Here is a 19104-nt window from a genome sequence, read left to right as displayed (position 1 = left end):
GGTGGTGGATGTGGTGGTGGACATGGTGGTGGTGGTGGACGTGGTGGTGGTGGTGGTGGATGTGGTGGTGGAGGTGGGTGTGGTGGAGGTGGGTGTGGTGGAGGTGGGTGTAGTGGTGGTGGACGTGTGGTGGTGGTGGTGGTGGTGGTGGACGTGGTGGTGGACGTGGTGGTGGTGGACGTGATGGTGGTGGACGTGGAGGCGGTGGACGTGGTGGTGGAGGCGGTGGACGTGGTGGTGGAGGCGGTGGACGTGGTGGTGGAGGTGGTGGGGCGGTGGTGGTGGTGGTGGTGGTGGTGGTGGTGGAGGTGGTGGTGGTGGTGGTGGTGGACATGGTGGTGGTGGACGTGGTGGTGGATGTGGTGGTGGATGTGGTGGTGGATGTGGTGGTGGATGTGGTGGTGGATGTGGTGGTGGATGTGGTGGTGGATGTGGTGGTGGACGTGGTGGTGGACGTGGTGCTGGACGTGGTGCTGGACGTGGTGGTGGATGTGGTGGTGGACGTGGTGGTGGACGTGGTGGTGGTGGGCGTGGTGGTGGGCGTGGTGGTGGGCGTGGTGGTGGACGTGGTGGTGGTGGACGACGTGGTGGTGGTGGTGGACGACGTGGTGGTGGTGGTGGACGTGGTGGTGGTGGTGGACGTGGTGGTGGTGGTGGACATGGTGGTGGTGGTGGACGTGGTGGTGGTGGACGTGGTGGTGGTGAACGTGGTGGTGGTGGATGTGGTGGTGGACATGGTGGTGGTGGTGGACGTGGTGGTGGTGGTGGTGGATGTGGTGGTGGTGGAGGTGGGTGTGGTGGTGGAGGTGGGTGTGGTGGAGGTGGGTGTGGTGGAGGTGGGTGTGGTGGAGGTGGGTGTGGTGGTGGTGGACGTGTGGTGGTGGTGGACGTGTGGTGGTGGTGGACGTGTGGTGGTGGTAGTGGTGGACGTGGTGGTGGTCGACGTGGTGGTGGTGGTGGTGGACGTGGTGGTGGTGGTGGACGTGGTGGTGGTGGTGGTGGACGTGGTGGTGGTGGACGTGGTGGTGGTGGTGGTGGTGGTGGACGTGGTGGTGGTGGACGTGGTGGTGGACGTGGTGGTGGACGTGGTGGTGGACGTGGTGGTGGACGTGGTGGTGGTGGACGTGGTGGACGTGGTGGTTGATGTGGTGGTGGTGGTGGACGTGGTGGTGGTGGACGTGGTGGTGGTGGTGGTGGGCATGGTGGTGGTGGTGAACGTGGTGGTGGTGGGCATGGTGGTGGTGGTGGACGTGGTGGTGGTGGTGGTGGGCAATGGTGGTGGTGGTGGACGTGGTGGTGGTGGTGGTGGGCAATGGTGGTGGTGGTGGACGTGGTGGTGGTGGGCATGGTGGTGGTAGTGGTGGGCGTGGTGGTGGTAGTGGTGGGCGTGGTGGTGGTAGTGGTGGGCGTGGTGGTGGTAGTAGTGGACGTGGTGGTGGTGGACTTGGTAGTGGTGGAGGTGGACGTGGACGTGGACGTGGTGGTGGACGTGGTGGTGGACGTGGTGGTGGACGTGGTGGTGGACGTGGTGGTGGACGTGGTGGTGGACGTGGTGGTGGTGGACGTGGTGGTGGTGGACGTGGTGGTGGTGGACGTGGTGGTGGTGGACGTGGTGGTGGTGGACGTGGTGGTGGATGTGGTGGTGGTGGTGGACGTGGTGGTGGACGTGGTGGTGGTCATGGTGGTGGTGGTGGACGTGGTGGTGGTGGGCATGGTGGTGGTGGTGGACGTGGTGGTGGTGGTGGTGGGCATGGTGGTGGTGGTGGACGTGGTGGGCATGGTGGTGGTAGTGGTGGGCGTGGTGGTGGTAGTGGTGGGCGTGGTGGTGGTAGTGGTGGGCGTGGTGGTGGTAGTGGTGGGCGTGGTGGTGGTAGTGGTGGGCGTGGTGGTGGTAGTGGTGGGCGTGGTGGTGGTAGTGGTGGGCGTGGTGGTGGTAGTGGTGGGCGTGGTGGTGGTAGTGGTGGACGTGGTGGTGGTAGTGGTGGGCGTGGTGGTGGTAGTAGTGGACGTGGTGGTGGTAGTAGTGGACGTGGTGGTGGTGGACTTGGTGGTGGTGGTGGACTTGGTGGTGGTCGTGGTGGTCGTGGTGGTGGTGGTGGTGGTGGTAGACGTGGTGGTGGTGGTGGTGGACGTGGTGGTGGTTTTGGACGTGGTGGTGGTGGTGGTGGTGGACGAGGCGGTGGACGTGGTGGTGGAGGCGGTGGACGTGGTGGTGGAGGTGGAGGTGGTGGTGCTGGTGGTGGTGGTGGTGGAGGTGGTGGTGGTGGTGGTGGTGGTGGTGGACGTGGTGGTGGTGGACGTGGTGGTGGTGGACGTGGTGGTGGTGGAGGTGGTGGTGGTGGTGGTGGAGGTGGTGGTGGTAGAGGTGGTGGTGGTGGTGGTGGAGGTGGTGGTGGTGGAGGTGGTGGTGGTGGAGGTGGTGGTGGTGGTGGACATGGTGGTGGTGGTGGACATGGTGGTGGTGGTGGACATGGTGGTGGTGGTGGACGTGGTGGTGGACATGGTGGTGGTGGTGGACGTGGTGGTGGACGTGGTGGTGGACGTGGTGGTGGACGTGGTGGTGGTGGGCGTGGTGGTGGTGGACGTGGTGGTGGTGGACGACGTGGTGGTGGACGTGGTGGTGGTGGTGGACGTGGTGGTGGTGGTGGACGTGGTGGTGGACATGGTGGTGGTGGACGTGGTGGTGGTGGACGTGGTGGTGGTGAACGTGGTGGTGGTGAACGTGGTGGTGGTGGATGTGGTGGTGGTGGATGTGGTGGTGGTGGATGTGGTGGTGGTGGACGTGGTGGAGGTGGGTGTGGTGGAGGTGGGTGTGGTGGAGGTGGGTGTGGTGGAGGTGGGTGTGGTGATGGTGGACGTGTGGTGATGGTGGACGTGTGGTGGTGGTGGACGTGGTGGTGGTGGTGGACGTGGTGGTGGTGGTGGACGTGGTGGTGGTGGTGGTGGACGTGGTGGTGGTGGTGGTGGTGGTGGACGTGGTGGTGGTGGTGGTGGACGTGTGGTGGTGGACGTGTGGTGGTGGTGGTGGTGGACGTGGTGGTGGTGGTGGACGTGGTGGTGGTGGTGGTGGACGTGGTGGTGGTGGTGGTGGACGTGGTGGTGGTGGTGGTGGACGTGGTGGTGGTGGTGGTGGACGTGGTGGTGGTGGTGGACGTGGTGGTGGACGTGGTGGACGTGGTGGTGGACGTGGTGGACGTGGTGGTGGTGGTGGTGGACGTGTTGGTGGTGGTGGTCGTGTTGGTGGTGGTGGTCGTGTTGGTGGACGTGTTGGTGGTGGTGGACGTGTTGGATGTGGCGGAGGTGGGTGTGGCGGAGGTGGGTGTGGCGGAGGTGGGTGTGGCGGAGGTGGAGGTTGGTGTGGTGATGATGGTGGTGGAAGTACTGGTGGTGGTGGTGCTGCTGGGTGTGAGTGACGTGGTGGTGGTGCTGCTGGGTGTGAGTGAGGTGGTGGTGGTGCTGGCCGCGGTGGTGCTGGCCGCGGTGGTGCTGGCCGCGGTGGTGCTGGCCGCGGTGGTGCTGGCCGCGGTGGTGCTGGTGGTGGACGTAGTGGTGGACGTAGTGGTGGTGGTGGACATAGTGGTGGTGGTGGTGGATGTGGTGGTGGTGGTGGATGTGGTGGTGGTGGACGTAGTGGTGGTGGATGTGGTGGTGGTGGTGAATTTGGTGGTGGTGGATTTGGTGGTGGTGGATGTGGTGGTGGTGGATTTGGTGGTGGTGGACGTAGTGGTGGTGGATGTGGTGGAGGTAGTGATTGTGAATGTGGTGGTGGTGGACGTGGTGGTGGTAGTGGTGGTGGACATGGTTGTGGAGGTGGTGGTAACGTGCCTTTAAAATGCACAAAACAACATAAGGTTTAATAGTTTATAAACTTGGAACTGTTAATAAAATGCACTATATAAAGGGAAGCATAAGTGTGTTAAAATGATGTTCCAGTAGTGAAAATATTAAAAAGCTAGAACGCACTGTAACTTATTTAAAAACAATGTTTTGTAGTGTGCAGTATATCAGAGTGCACATAAACCCTGGGCTTGATGAAAAATTACCATACACAGTAGGAAAAGTTCATAGCGGTACACAACTGTATTATACTCTGGGAAGCATAAAAGTATGTGAAGCAGAAGTAAGACCCTAAGTTGCATCAGAAGTCAGCATGAAGAATAAAGTAAATATATTTAAAATGCAGTTGAGGAAGCGTACAAAGAATGTAGACCAGTGTCTGGGATTTGAGAGGGAAGTGTTAAGTCTGTCAGCATGTGGTGAAAAGCAATCAATGTTTAGGTTGGGGCTCCTGCTCGCCGATTAACAAAAGATGGTGACACAGATAGTGATCAAAGGCCTTCCTGCCGGACTATCAAACGGATTGCTTGAGGGGAGGTTTCCCACAAGGAAATGCATCATGGCAGCTGTCTGCTCTTTCCCACTTTTGCCGACCAGAAGAACCATCTAGGATTATATTAGTCAATTTTAAAACCAGTGTTGCTCTTGTATATGGCATTTAATAAAGTATATACCGGCACTACCTTACAGAGCTTACAAACTGAAGCACTTCTAATAGAACCAATAGATACTGTGCCTTATGATCGTGCCGTTCACCCGGGGATGGGCGAGAAGTCACAGCAGTATTGTAAACAAGTTTTGACAAGCTATCAGCGTACTTTGAGGGAAGTCAGGGGGTATAGGTGGTCATCTGACAACATTGGTCTACCGCATGCACTGGTTTAGTGATCGGTACGGGCCAGCACCCCTGCAGCCAGCTGATAGAACAGATCAGAATGTGTCTACCAGGGGCTGCGAGCAAAGGCAGCGGCAGCAGCATGCTGGGTGAACCCCAGCACAGGAGGTGGGGTGGGGGGGGGGGCGAGGGGGTGGAGAGAGCCTGAGTGGAGAGCGGAGAGTGAAGAGGTGTGTAGCAGGTTGTAAGAGGGTGCGAGGAATAGCCAGAGCTAGAGAGGGAGAATGATGACAAGTGAGGCGGAGGGAGGGAAGTGGGCAAAAAGTGAGGTAGGGCATTGAGGCAGACAAAAATCGCTGGAAAATAAAAGGGGGCCATGTCGGAAAGAAGGGGGGAGGGTCGTGTTTCAAAGGGGGAGCGGATAAGGGGGCTAAAAAGCAAAGGGCGAAGCATAGAGGTGAAGAGGGAAGAAGGTGTGAGGAGCAGGGAGCTGAGAGCATCACAGACGTTTAGTGAAGCAAGAAAGATAAGGATCAAAGAGCAGTGGGAGAAGTAAGATGAAGGCGTAATAAGAAAGTGGACGGGCAAAAGAGGCACGGAGAAACAGAGAAAATAAGTTCAAGGAGTAGGGAGCGTGGAAGAAAACGAAGGAAGAGAGGCGAGAACGGCTTAAATGCAGTCATGGGAGAGAAGAAAGGAACTAGGAAAGAGGGAAGTGGAAAAGCAGAGTGGAGAGATGGTGGAAAATAAGGGGGGAGAGGCAGAGCGAAATGGAGAGGGGAGGAGAGAGAGCGATGAGGACACAGAGTTGGAAGAGGCAGGGGAGGCTGCAGGAGTTGGCAGGGAAAGAAGGCAGAAGTAGGCCTATGCGAGTCTTTGCTATGAACAAGAGACCGTCAATAATAAAAAATGCACAACACAAATGCACATAACAGACTTTGGGTAAAATATGTTGTTCATATAGACAGTTTCTGACGTGAGATAGGGATAATTGTTTTCAAAGGTTATCGTTTTCACATATTAAACCAGGTACTGTATTGATTTGTAAAGCAAGCGTCTTAAGTAGTTTTCAGGCAAGTTTCCGTTCGCAGCGCTGTAAGAACCTTCAACAAGACCTTCATTTCCGCATCTGAGACAGGGAAACTGGTGACTGAAAGACACTGGTTAAGATCAGAATAGGGACAAAAACTATTCGCAGTTTGATCAGGAAATATTTTGGATCCAAGGTCTGATAATTATAGCTCCATTTCTATTCTTGAATGGAGTGTGAAGTACTTACAGCAACTTCCTTTCTGTAATGACAGTGAACGATTTGAAGCAATCGGTCCATGTGGAAAGAGAATTGTGAAGAAAACCATCTGAAAGAATACGCAGTCTACACAGAAAGCAAGATGTGACCATGTGCAAAGTAGTGCTCTTTTAATGCCTACTGCCTTAACCAACTGCTCAGAGCGTACACTGTCTGTGACTGGTGACCTGCAGAGCGCGTGAATGGGAAGAGCGGCTGTGGGAGGGAAGTAGGAGAGTCCGATGTGCAGGCGGGGGCAGAGCCTTTGAAGTGTGTGAGGCACTGACAGACAAATGGTGGTTTTTGACGTAGCTGGTTTGTGCACGCACACGGAGCACATGAACTGTGGCAAATCTGCCGTTGGTTTCAGAGCTTATTTGGCCCTCAATACTCTCGTATATTTATCACTTACGTGATAAAATAGTCGAGACTTAAAAAGGCTCACCCTTGTTACCCTTTTACTTGAGCTATTCTTTGCTGTTAGTCATAGCTAGAATTAAGAAATTGATCATAGAGGCGTGACCAGTGTTCCCTACCTCAGACTCTTCTAAAATGCAGACTGCTCTCTAAACTAAATCGACATAAAGTTTAAGTTGAAATACTAGGCTGTATTGCTTACATGGAATTGTCTGCTATGCACCTCCTGAATCTGATGCTGACCCATATGCACCTCCATGGCATTAGGTTTTTGTTTCCTGAAATATGGAAAAGAGAGTCCCTTTCTAAGATTGGACCCATGGAAACCTTTTACCAGTAGCCAGCAGCAAGTCTGACAGAGGCAGACAAATGTTCAAACTTATGCAATATTTTAAGATTTTGCTGCTAAAACTAAAATGGCAGTCTTTAGGACTGTCTGAAAGACCTTATAATTTAAGGGGTTAAGCCTGTTTTCACAATGTCTGTTATCTCCCCAAGCTATCACATAGTAGGACACCTCCCTTGAACACTTTGCCTGGGTAAACTCCTTCACTCCCACATTTGTGAAGTATAACCAATATTTTGAGCTCTGTTGCTGTGCATCCACAGCGGTAACAAGTGAGTTTAAGACATGGGCTTCACTGCAGACATTAGCCTTTTTTTCCACAATTTCTGATTGAAAGTATTAAATATATTGTCTTCTGCCTACATCTGGTTATGGCATCATGTCATGAGTGGATAGGCTATACATTTGTCCTATGCTTAATGCTTCCTGTTTTAGTAATATCTGGTATTTTTATGTCTGTGATCACAAGCTACAAGATGTCGGGTGTTGAAGCACTTGAAGGTGGAGAATGCCCCCATTGTGAACAGATTTGACTACGCACAATGTAAGAAGTTGAACATTGAGCAGGTCCTGGACCATATTCTCCGGATGCCACCCGAGAGGAACCGCATTGTCTACCTCCGGCCTATGCATCAGGTAGGGTAAATCTTCTCCTTATATGGGAGGAACAGGCTTTTCTAGAGAAGTACTTCATACACTTATTAACGAATATATTTGTTAAAACGTATAGGCAGGCCATTAAATTTCTTCTCTAGCCAGTACTAACATGGTTAAAAAACAAGCATACTAGGTGTGGAATTGTCGATGAAAATCTCTTGTGAGTTGTTCTACCTAATTATTAAGAAAAGAGATGTCTGACTTTAATCGCATCAGAGAACAACCTGTTCTTCCAAAAAGCAAGTGAAAATATTGCTCTTAACCAAATATTTTGCTGTACTTTGTACTCTGTTTTTAACCATATGTACAATTTACTTACTTTTGGTAATACTCTTTCTGGTTGATACTTAATCTGCATATTCCTCACAACTTGAATGTTCCCCAAGCACCTGAGTGAATTTGGAAAACCTCTCAGTAGTTGTCCTGCACATCAGAAGGTCGCACTGTGTGGCTCCTTGTTGGCTCTGCACTGCCCTAGACGTTACAAAGGAGCCAAATCACCCCTATGTGCTGACATTCATTTCTCATCTCTTTCCATTTGTGTGCCTTCAAGCTCAGGCTCAGATGTTCTGTGCAACACACACTTCTAGACCACTCGCAGGCAATCTAAATGGCTTGATCCCAGTGTTTCCTGATTTTTGGCACCGAGACAGGAGAGAGAGTGTTTGGAATGTGTACAATCAATGTTCAAGGCTGTGTCAAATGGATCTAGAGAGGACTGATCGAAGACGCCTTGTGCCAACAACAGAAGGAGACACCATTTGTGGTCTACCAGACTGACGACTGCTCAACTCATCTGCTCTGGCATTTAAGGACCCTGCTAGGTGGTTGGGGGACCAGGAAGACTTTGTCATTACAGCTGCTTCCACAGACATAGTGCCTCCTGGAACAAGGCCTTGGACTTCACTCCGCCTTTCCTGTTCCAGTACCATATAGAAGTTATGTTGTCCTTGAGGACCTGTAGCAGCCTCCCTTTGATATAAAGCATGTAGGCATTCAGGGCACGCGGCTCACCGGCAGCCTTTGGAGGTTCAATAGGAGTTAGCTTTCCGCAGGAGACCAGTAGCCTTTGATCTCAACAACCCCTAAGTGACAACTCAATCCAGCAGCATCTGTCCCCTCCATGAGCTCTGGATGTGGGAGGCATAGTAATCTGATGTATGCCAAGTGAATATCTGTAAACTACTGCTGTAGATCCCAAGCAGTCTGCTGTGAGAACAGTACAGTGTCAGAAAGTCTATCCTGATGCTGGGCCAACTGGGACCAGAGGTTCCAACGCAGGGTCCTCATCTTATGTTTGACGTAGGCGATAAGTAGGATGCACAAAGCCAGGAGATCTAGCAACGTCTGAGCCATCCTCACTGAGACCAGGGACTGGTCCTGAAAACTCTGGGATTATTTCCTGAATATCCTAGAAGGCCTGTGTTGGGTAGAAGGCTTTAAACTGCACCATGTCTAGGAGCACCCAAATAAATGAGAAGCTCTGCAAGAGGCAGTGTTTGATTTAAGCTTGTTTATGGAAAACTCCAACAATGTCAAGAGGTCGTCCATTGTCTTGAAGTGGTCCACAACTGACTGGATAGGAGAGCCGCTGCGCCTGGATTACTGCAAGTCCCAGGCGGGCATTGTTACTGCCGGCACCTGAGCCTGCTGTTACTTAACACATCATTGCCCCTGCTTCGCGGAACGCACACCGGCACGCGCCGGGCGAAGCCTGGGCCATGGGCAGGCCCGTTTGAGCCTGTTAAAGGACGGGAGAAGCTGGGCTGGGCCCCCCCCCCCCCTAACTTCTGTACCTGTTCAGGTTAGTGGACATTTACGTACTTCTGGCTTACTGCTGTTCATCATCCAGGGTATTCTTCTCCTGTCTACCTGTTTCTTCCTTCCTTGCTGTGGACATGTTTTTATTAGGTTTCGCCTGGGTCCGCTGCGCAGCAGCGTTCGCGCAGGCGAAATCTTATGTTAGAACAGTATGGGGGCTTTGTCCCGCCTGCTCTTCCATTGGCTAGCTCCATAAATGGAGGCTAGCCATTGGAAGAGAGATCTGTCCGTCATTACCGGAGCAGATTCGTGGGCGTTCCGGTGATTTTTTTCGCTCTCCGCCCCTTTGTGACGTCATTCCGGGGGTAGGCGGTTGTTTTTTTTTTTTTTTTTTTGCCAAGGTTTGCTTTGTTTCATTCCTCTGAAGATGGCGCCGGGGCCCGTCGACTTCTCGTATCTACTGGTACGTTGTGCATTTGATTTATCCCGCCTTTTAAGTAATCTTTCCTGCTACATAAAAAGGGAAAGCCTCATCAAGAACCGTGTCAATTACTTTATAAAAGCATAATGGCCTGACCTTTCGCCCGCGTTCCATTAAAAAGTGAGGTCAGGTCAGTCTACTGTATTAAGTACACTATCCTGTGACAGAACTTTGATTTATATACCAGTTAACAGGAAACCACATGCCCTAAGCATCTTTGTGCCACAGAAGTGCCTCACACGCTGACTTCATTTCTCCTCCTCCTCTCTGCGGCTGGCAGTTCGTCTTGTCCGTTTGAGGTCCCACGCTGTGCAGCCAGCTTCCAAGCAGGCACAGCGTAGAGAATGAGAGTGAATGGGTCAAACGGGTCCCGCGGAGAAGCTGCGCACAGTCTGAAGGCGTAACAACGCGCAGTTAGTTGTCCAGCCACATGGGGGCGCAGTTAGTAAACTTGATTGTACTGCGTGAGCGAGGTCATTTAAATGATATTACAACATGGTAAGAAAAAACACAATCAAAAATAACTCTATAGACAGCGGGCGTTGCCTTAATGTGCTCAACACAGTAGTTGAGTTTCACGCAGGGACATTATACGCGCACCATCTGTTCCCCAATCCTACTAACTAATGGTTGAAAAAGTAACGCGTCGCCATGGATGCAGAAGGAACCATATGGATAAGGGGCCTGACTGCAGGCAGGGCTAACAAGGGGCGCCGACGTCAGTGGAAATCTAGGCGCCCGTTGACACCAAAACACCCGAGACAGCCTTCCCAAGCAAATTTTTTTGGTTTCAGAGATGACAAAGTTTATTTGTGAGAAAAATGGTTAATTTGCGTGACAGGAGAATTGAGTGCAACGTCCTGACTATTGAGTTGAAAGGTACAAAATACTTCCTCCCACAAGAAACACGCCCAGATTGCATCGTTTCCAGCGCGGCCGGCGGCCGACAATGTGCAGCTGGAGGACGCAGAGAGGGACACTCCGTGGCGAGCAGGACACTCCAGGGCTCCGGGACACGCCAAGTGACTGAGGAGGCTGTTGTGGGAGCACTTAATCAAGAGCGTGGGTGACTGGAGTGAGTGGACTGTGAGCAGAGGGCGAGCTGTGGCCTCTCAGCGAGCGCCGAACTCTACCTCCGAACTTTGGCCTCTCAGCGAGGGCCGAACTGTAGCCCTGAGGCACCAAGCTGCACCCCCAGGGAGAGGGGCGAACTGTGATCTCTCAACTCCGGTACCTCTCTGAGCTGAGTGTGAGCCTTCACTCACTGTCAAACTGTCCACTCTCCACTCTGCCGGAACATCCTTATTGACGAAGAATGTTGGAATTGTCTACATTTTTTTAAAAATAAATGTACTTCAGCATGCAAGCATTCCACACAGCCGTGCCTACCAAAAAGCCACTCGAGAAGTAGAAATAAAAAAAAAAACATATGGCGGTACCGAGGATTCGCGTTGCTTCCAGACAGGAAACCGAAAACCTCTACAGATGCGCTATTTCGTTTCTTGTCTTGTCTTTCAGGAACTTGTCCGGTGATACACTTTTTTTCCCCTCTGGAAGAACAGATACAAAGTGAAATCATTTTATTTATTTATTGATGATACGTGTGTTAAAAAAAAATGCTAATAGATCTGGTGTCTAAATGCATTCAATATTTTTTATGATTGTTTTGTAAATATCTTTGCATATTATTTTTCTGCCATAAATAAATATGTTTGAAACTTAAAGACCCCGCCGTTTAATTTTTCAACCTACCAAGCTCTGGGCAGAAGTAAATAAAATAAATACTGGCTTGTTTAGTCGCAGAGGCCCCGTGACAGAAAAACTCAAATAAACCAGCTACTGACAGACACGTATTTACAGAGATAGATTTATTGCCTGATTTCCCACACTGCTTTTTTTGTGGTGAATGTTTGTTACCCCCAAAGACCCCAGCCGTCAGCCCACCTGTCAACCTCTTCTCAGAGTCCGAGTGGCAGGTATGTGGCTGGTCCATTGGCGTTTTATTTTTTGCCAAAGAACAAATGCGCCAGGGGGAACACTTGCCTTCTAAATTTGTGAAAGGTCCGGCGACAAAATGAACACTTTAGCTAGCCGTAGTAGCCTACAGCTCTCGCTCTCGTGAGTGTTTACAGCTGGCCTCGGATAAAATAGAGACCCCTCGAGTTGAAGTGACGCGAGCATCTGGCGATCAGCAAGTCATGTGCCAGTGTCTTGCTTTCCCTTTCGAAGAAGACCCTACAGCGGGCAGACGGTTCCCGGAATCAGCATATGCGAAGGCACTTGTATTCAGTATAGTAAGGGGGTGGATGTCAGGGCATGTGCCTGTTTTAATGTTCCCTCTTTTCATGCACGAGGGAACCGAGAATTGGTCTTTAAAGAGCGGGGCCCAAACTCACACGTTTTAGCCAAGTGCGGCAGCCGAGACTCTGCCTGGCAATTTCAAAGTCCACAGTTTAGGCAGAGTTCGAGTCACTCACACTCTGTCGGTCACAGTAGTATGTTTATGTGCCTTTTGCTTTCCAACCACTCAATCTCCCCCCCCCCTCTCCCCCCCTTTCCCCCTCCCCCCCCTTTCCCCCCCCCTTTTCCCCCCCCCCCCTCCCTGTCACCCGCCCCTCCTTTTCTGGCCTAATATACCAGGAGCCGGCTGGCCCTATTTATTCACCCAAGAAGCTCTGGCGCTGTAGGTTGTGAGGGAAAGCTTGGTCTTTGGGGGTCTTCTATGCAGACCCTAATTGCAGAAGTGGGGGCCAGATTAGGGATGCAATCAATGCAATCAATGTCAGGAGCTTCTCTGTAAAACGCGGAATGTCTAAGTTGGACAGTAAATGTGACCCCTTTTGTTTAGGTACAATATAAAAGGTTTGAAGTACCCTTTGCGTCCCTGTCCTAGCACCGATATTAAAATTATGTGGCGTTTTGTACATAACATGTCGAGTTTGAAGAGTGCGATTGGGGTGAGCATCTTTCTATACACATGTGCACATCCGTCTGTCCCTCTCTCTATCCCTTTCTCGCAGGGTGTAAGTGTGTGTGTGGCTGTATGTGTGTGGCTCTGTGTGTGTGTGTGTGTGTGTGTGGCTCTTTGTGTGTGTGGCTCTTTGTGTGTGTGGCTCTGTGTGTGTGTGTGGCTCTGCGTGTGTGTGTCTGTGTGTGTGGGTCTGTGTGTGGGTCTGTGTGTGTGGGTCTGTGTGTGTGGGTCTGTGTGTGTGGGTCTGTGTGTATGTGTGGCTCTGTGTGTGTGGCTCTGTGTGTGTGGCTCTTTGTGTATGGCTCTGTGTGTGGCTCTGTGTGTGTGGCTCTGTGTTTGTGTGGGTCTGTGTATGTGTGTGGCTCTCTGTGTGTGTGTGTGGGGTGGGGTCTGTGTGGGTCTGTGTGTTTTTGTGTGGCATTTGCGAGAGATTAAACTATTGGCATTGCAAATGACAATGCCATCTATTTATCTGTTTTCAAAACCAACACATAAATAAAAAATTAGACATTTACAATGCCAATTGCTCTAACTTTTGCGAAGGCAAGACCGTTGCATTGTAAATGCTTGTTACAATGAGCACTCGCTACAGAAAGAGTAAATCTGTGTTCCCTGGCGGGAGCGTCACAGGTACCTTAGATAAATTTCTGATTAGAGCTAACTCGCTCTTAGCCCATGAAATAGCACTGACCGAGCTTTGCCTCTCTCTAGATCTCCCACAAGGTAAATGAGCATCGCTGGGTGGCCTGAAATCTGCTTGTACGCCAGAGCATTTACCGGCACTTGATATTGAGCCTCATGATCCAGCGAGAGGCGCTACCCATTTACCGGTCCGGTCAATAATAACTGAGGACTCAGTTAGTCCATTGGCCACGGAGAATGCGCCTGATGGTGCACCTAGTGGTATAGCCTCACGTATTGCCTCAAGATCTGCCGCTAAATGTTAGACCCGGCCTCGTGGCGTGGTCCTCCCTGACCCGTAGCGACCCAACCCTGACCCGTGCACCACACCAGGCCCCTGATTATCACAGCCTACCCGGCCCACTCCCTCCCTAACCCCGCAGACCACACTGGACTTCCCCGTCCTCACCCCCCATCTTCCCGGTCGCACCCCAAACCCTATCGACCCGAAGGCCTCCGGTACCATTCCCCTGTACCTAAGATGGCTGCCCCAGCCCTAGCGCGACCTTGGCCCTAGACGCGCCATGCCTGGCTGGGGGGTAGAAAGCTCCCAGTGAGTGAGAGAGGGAGGAGCAGTTTCTATCACACCTCCAGCCTTCCCCTTGAGAGATGGGTTTCGATCGCCCTCCGGCCTCCCTGAGGGCTGGCTCCACGCCTGCTGTGTGTCTGGAATCCCTCCAGACCCAACTTGAAAGGATCAAAGAGCCGCGTGGCAGGAAACCCTGACAAGCGACCTCCAGGTGCTAAGACCCCTGTCTAAGAGGACTCCGGACATCAAAGAGGAGCAGACCTATAACAAGGGGTGCTCTGGGACTATTGAGAGATTGAATCCTAGAACTAAGAGAGCCCTGCTGATGTGGTCGCGGCTCAACGAAACATCGAAGAAGAAACTACTCGGTACTCAGAGGGCACCTTAGAGGTGACCCCCTGAAAACCTACCAGTCTCTGGTGTCCTTGGTTTCTGCCAGCCTGCCACATGAGATGCTGTTTTGACCTCCTAGGGTGTGAGCGTTTTGCTCTCAGGAGACTCAGAACAAAAGCATGTCTGTGAAGAGGGTGTGTCACTCCCTCTGACAGAATGACCTGCTCATTAGCCTCCTATGGCCGGTAAGGTTCAAAACGCTGCCTCCCATTGAATGCAAATCTGGCTCTCTTCACAGGAGAGAAAGTCACCCACTTGTCCAGAGTCCACATGGCACCTGGACAGGCGGGATAATTATCTACTCAGGTAGGCGTGCAACCAGGAGGCACGATAGAAGAATGCCCATTGATGTCCGTGCTGCAGGGGAGTTGACGGTGACCTTTGAGCCGCAGCTGTGCAGACAAGGCGACGCTGTGAAAGACCAATAGCCATTCACGAGCTGTCTCACGTCTGATTTCGAGAGTTTAAAGGTAAGTGTCTGTTGGGAGCACCAACAAGTCTTGGCAACTGCAACCAACATGGAAAGCGAAGAAGGTGCAGTGTTGAGACCACCAAGGTCCAAGTGACTCACCGCAAGCAGGGGAGTCAGAGCAGGCCCTGGGTAATCGGGGAAGCCCGCTGAAATCAAAGACCCACAGGCCAGAGGCACTGGAGTCACAAGAGGACCTCTAGCAGCTCACCAGACATGCAGGTCCGCGGTGCAGGTGATGTGGGTAGGATGAAGATCTTGGTCACAGGAGATGCTTGAGGTTGGGGCTACTTTGAGCTTGAAGATCGAAGAGGAAGGAAGCCAACAATCCTTTGTGATGCCAAGTCAACCCGGTTCATAGGGGTTCTGTTCCTGCGGCTCCGATGAGGTATACTAGCCTCAAACTTGGCGCGAGGACAGGACAGGCCTCGAGGGACATGGAGAACTACCACCTGTGTTGCTGAGCCTTTCAGTGTCTTTGGGAGCCTAGGATCAGGAGACCGGTCAGCTTTGTTGCGGTGCCTGCAGATGCAGGGAAGTGACTCCTTCACTTCAAGGGAGATTCCTTCAGATGTTCACATGACGTGGAAGGTTCCTGTATAGAGCACAGGCACAGACGTTGCAGCAGTCTTGCAGGATGACGAGACAAGGAGCAGCAGGAGTCTTCCCAGTTGCAGTCTCGGAGACCAGAGCAAGGTCCAGTGAAGTCCGGATGCCCAGACGGTCGAAGAAGTGGTGTCTTGAAATTAATCTATTCCCACAATGAATCTAGGGACCCACCTACAGGCAAGCCCCTAAGTACCCTAAGGAAAGGGTTGGGACGATTCAAGGTTCCCTCCCAGGAGAGGGAGTTGGTCATTGTGGAGGATACTCCCATGTCCTCTGTCCAGTTTCGCGGCAGAGTGGGTTCTAACAGCTGCCTGAGCTGTTTTGAACTGGACCATGCAAAGAGGGTGCCAGGTGTGCCCTTCAACTAGATTTAATGGCGCTAGCAAGAGCTCTCGACCCGTCCCCAATACACTAAACACTGTCTGGGAGGTGGTCACACCTTCCTGTGACAGGATACCTATTGTTCTGCCTTCCCCTGCTCGAGCTTGCCTCAACAGCAGGAGGGCAGAATTGTGTCTCTGGTCGGCAGCAGCCATGTTGTCCTGTCTGAGTCTATAAGACTGGTACCGGGAGCACTTAGGGCCTCCCGGAGGACCTTTACAGTGCATGGAATTATACTTCCGACACTGTGTACAGTGTGAGGGTATGATTCCAACATGTTGATACCAAACATGACAGGGTTTGTTACAGCCTGTTTAGAGATGTTCATCGCATAATGACGCATGGCCACTCCATGTGTCAGAATGGCGGATGCACTTACAACCCAGGAGAATGGACTCCGAAGGTTGGAGGGGTGTTCTGCTCATGCAGAGGCACCCTCACACTTAGAACCTAGCACCCTGCCTTCAGGATTGAAATGCCTTCAATAAGGGGTGACTTATAGGTTTTAAGGGCAATGACCTTAGATGTAGGGAAACCTGTATTTGTCGTAAGCGGTGCTAGCACCAGCTTACACAGGCTGCAATGGCAGACCTGTTGTTACAGTTTGAGTGATCACCCATGGGTGCCATAATACATGCATCAGCCCATGGGGGACCTTTGGTGTACCTAAGCCCTAGGTACCTCGGTACCATATACTAGGGTTTTATAAGAGTACACCAGTATCCAATCTGTGATATACCTAAGTACTTACTATTGTCAATTTAAAGGAGAAAGCACAGACTCTGGGATCCTGGTTTGCAGGATTCTAGTCAGATTAGCCAGGTACGGCATAGGACCGGGCAAAAAGTGGGCAGTAACCATAAAAGCAGATCTTACTTTCCTATACAAGCATAACAAGACTTCTTGCTGCGACCACTCCAAAGTTTGTTTCTGGTCTCGTTCTTGGAGTCGACATAGCTGTTTGAGAGGCCTTTCTTTGTCTCTGTCAAAAACATCCAGTATGTCGGAAGAGAATTACGAGAATTGCCCCTCTGTGCTGCGACTCTCACTTAACAAAGTCTGAAGACTTGCAGATAATCCTGCCGCTGGTTCTGGCACAACCGCGGCCAACAGCTACGCTAAGTCAGATCAAAGAGTTGAGCTAAACCATTCTCCGGCTCTCCATTGATTCCCTCTGGCGTGCCTTCTGGACCCAGGAAGAGGCCATTCATCTAGAGTACTGCCAGCAGGTTCATCCTCCGCGCCAGTTGGGCACTCTGAGTCAGTCTTGCCTCTGGTTCCACTTCCAACCCCACTCCAGGCAAAGGAGCTGTGGTGGCCTCAGGAACTGACTTAAAGGAGGCAAGAGGCCCCGGAAATGGGCCTAACTCACCCCCTTGACCAGCCACCGAGAAATCAACTTCCTGCATCATGGTTATGTGTCGGTCGGCTGAATTCCTTGGCCTCCAGCTCCCCACCTTGGAGGTTAATACCAATATTTTGGCAGAAGTCCTCCAATTTGGGCAAACAATCTTCTGAGCCCCTCATTCCATTAAATAGGTCATTGACCGATATCTTATTGGGGGCAGGAGCCAATCCCTGTTCTGGCCTGATAGTTAATTGACAAATTACCCAACATCAATTTATCCAGGCAACCCTGCTTCCTTACCCCAGAGTCTAGTGGTGCAAGCCTCCACAAACCGATTTAACCTAAACTCTTTCCCTACCACAGCCCCCAACAGGGAATTTAAACTTGTGGAGATGTTTGGGACACATATGTTTTCCTCCACCAGCCTTGTTTTCCGATCAGTTAACCTCAGCTGCCTGTTAGGATGGCATTTGACACCTTTGGGGACTCTGTGGCACCAGTCCTCCTAGGTGTATCCAACCTCTTCCCGCTCAGGTGATCCAGGACGGTTGTGAAGCAGCAAGTTCCCAGTACATTGTGGGTTGGACACCATTGTTTCCATCAGGCGAGTTATCCACACCAATGTTGCCATTCGCCACCGTGCATTACTGTAAGGGCCTGGGTTCTCCAGCGAATCCCAGCCCTGTCTGTTGTGCATGCACCTTGATGGGAGTCATTTGATTAGGGGCAAGCCTGATTCTCCTCTACAGCATTTTAAGGAGTGCGGGGCTACAGTTTGCAGTCTGGGCCAGTCTAAACAAAACTGTACATGCCTGTTAGGACAGATTTGTGGATTGGTGTGCCACACGCCAGATTAACGCCCTTCAGGCTTATCTAACGTTCTGATTGTCTCGTCTCTTGCTGTCCAAGCTTTGCTTTGGGTACAGTTAAGTGCTATCTTTTGGCTCTTTCACCCTTCTAATAGTTGCCAGATCCACCCTCTTTGATTAAGTCACTGGTTGTGCTGCAATTTTATAATGGGGCACAACATACTCCTCCTTCCTTAGTAATACCTCAATGGGACTCTAACCTTGGCCTCACTTATATGATGTGCACTCTGTTCAAGCTTCTTCACAGCTTACTTACTTACTTCCTTCCTACCATTAACTCTGTTTCTCGTCGCCATCAGTTCAGCATGGTGAGTAAGCTTTAAACTATGTCAATACACCATACATTACCTTCTTCCCAGACAAACTGGTTCATTCAAAAGGTGTGGAATATGAGGCTAGATAAGTCTGTACCAGAAAGAGCAACACTGAAGGTAAGTAGCTTGTTCTGTCAGGGGAAGTCCAGAGTGGTGTGGCTTGTAAGAATCCTACTGTTTTTTCTTACCAATATTCCTTGCTGACGTCTCTGTGTCTGTATGAAAAACAAGCATGTTGGAGGCATATGAGCTGCAGATCTTACACTGTGTATTAGATCACCACATGGTGTTGGACTCAGATGATTGCATGTTGTTGTCATCTTGGAAGAAGTCTTTGTTGTCACAAGATAGGTGACTCCTCCCTTGGACGATAGTGCGCATGAGCATCGGCTCCATCCTTAGATTGTTTTTTTCCGCCACTGGGTTTGGATGTAACTTTTCCGCTCTGGTTCGAAAATCAACTTTTCGAAGAATTCGACGCACAAAAACTTTATAAAACTAACTTTCAATTCAACGTACATAGACTCGACCTCATCACTTCGATTCCGGTCGTCGATGCGGGCCGTCAGGCCTACCCACGCGTTGAGGCCTACACCTCATGGAAAAGACTCCATTCAAAAGATGCCCCAAGTGTGGAGCAAAATTTCCACACAGCGACCATCACGAGGTGTGTAACCTGTGTTTATCACTGGAACACGATGAGTCGAACTGCACAGCTGGTGCGTCCTTTCAATCCAAGAAAACCTTTTCGAGATTGGAGGGCCCGGCGACACGACATGCAGAGAACAACTCCGGAACCTGTGGATATCTTTGACGAAGGTCCATGTGTCCCCGAGGAAGATTCTGATGATCTCCAGATCGTATCTGAGGCAGACGACTCCGATGACTCCATACCATCAGTTCATCTCGTGAGTACGA

At 51.3% G+C, this 19104-nt stretch overlaps 1 protein-coding gene across 1 annotated transcript in view; it reads left to right on the top strand.

Annotated features, from left to right (window-relative positions):
- The window catches only part of FBXO38 (F-box protein 38), a 312552-nt gene that overhangs the window by 205297 nt on the left and 88151 nt on the right, over positions 1 to 19104 (top strand). The window contains exon 18 of the mRNA XM_086931615.1: positions 7193 to 7359. Within this exon, the coding sequence (XP_086787741.1) occupies positions 7193 to 7359 (167 nt within the window). The remainder of the gene's footprint in view (positions 1 to 7192; positions 7360 to 19104) is intronic.

The sequence above is a fragment of the Lissotriton vulgaris genome, chromosome 7 (genome assembly GCF_964263255.1).
Source record: "Lissotriton vulgaris chromosome 7, aLisVul1.2, whole genome shotgun sequence".
NCBI classification, from domain to species: domain Eukaryota; kingdom Metazoa; phylum Chordata; class Amphibia; order Caudata; family Salamandridae; genus Lissotriton; species Lissotriton vulgaris.
Note: the sequence above shows the minus strand (reverse complement) of the source record. Positions and strands in the feature narration are given on the sequence as shown.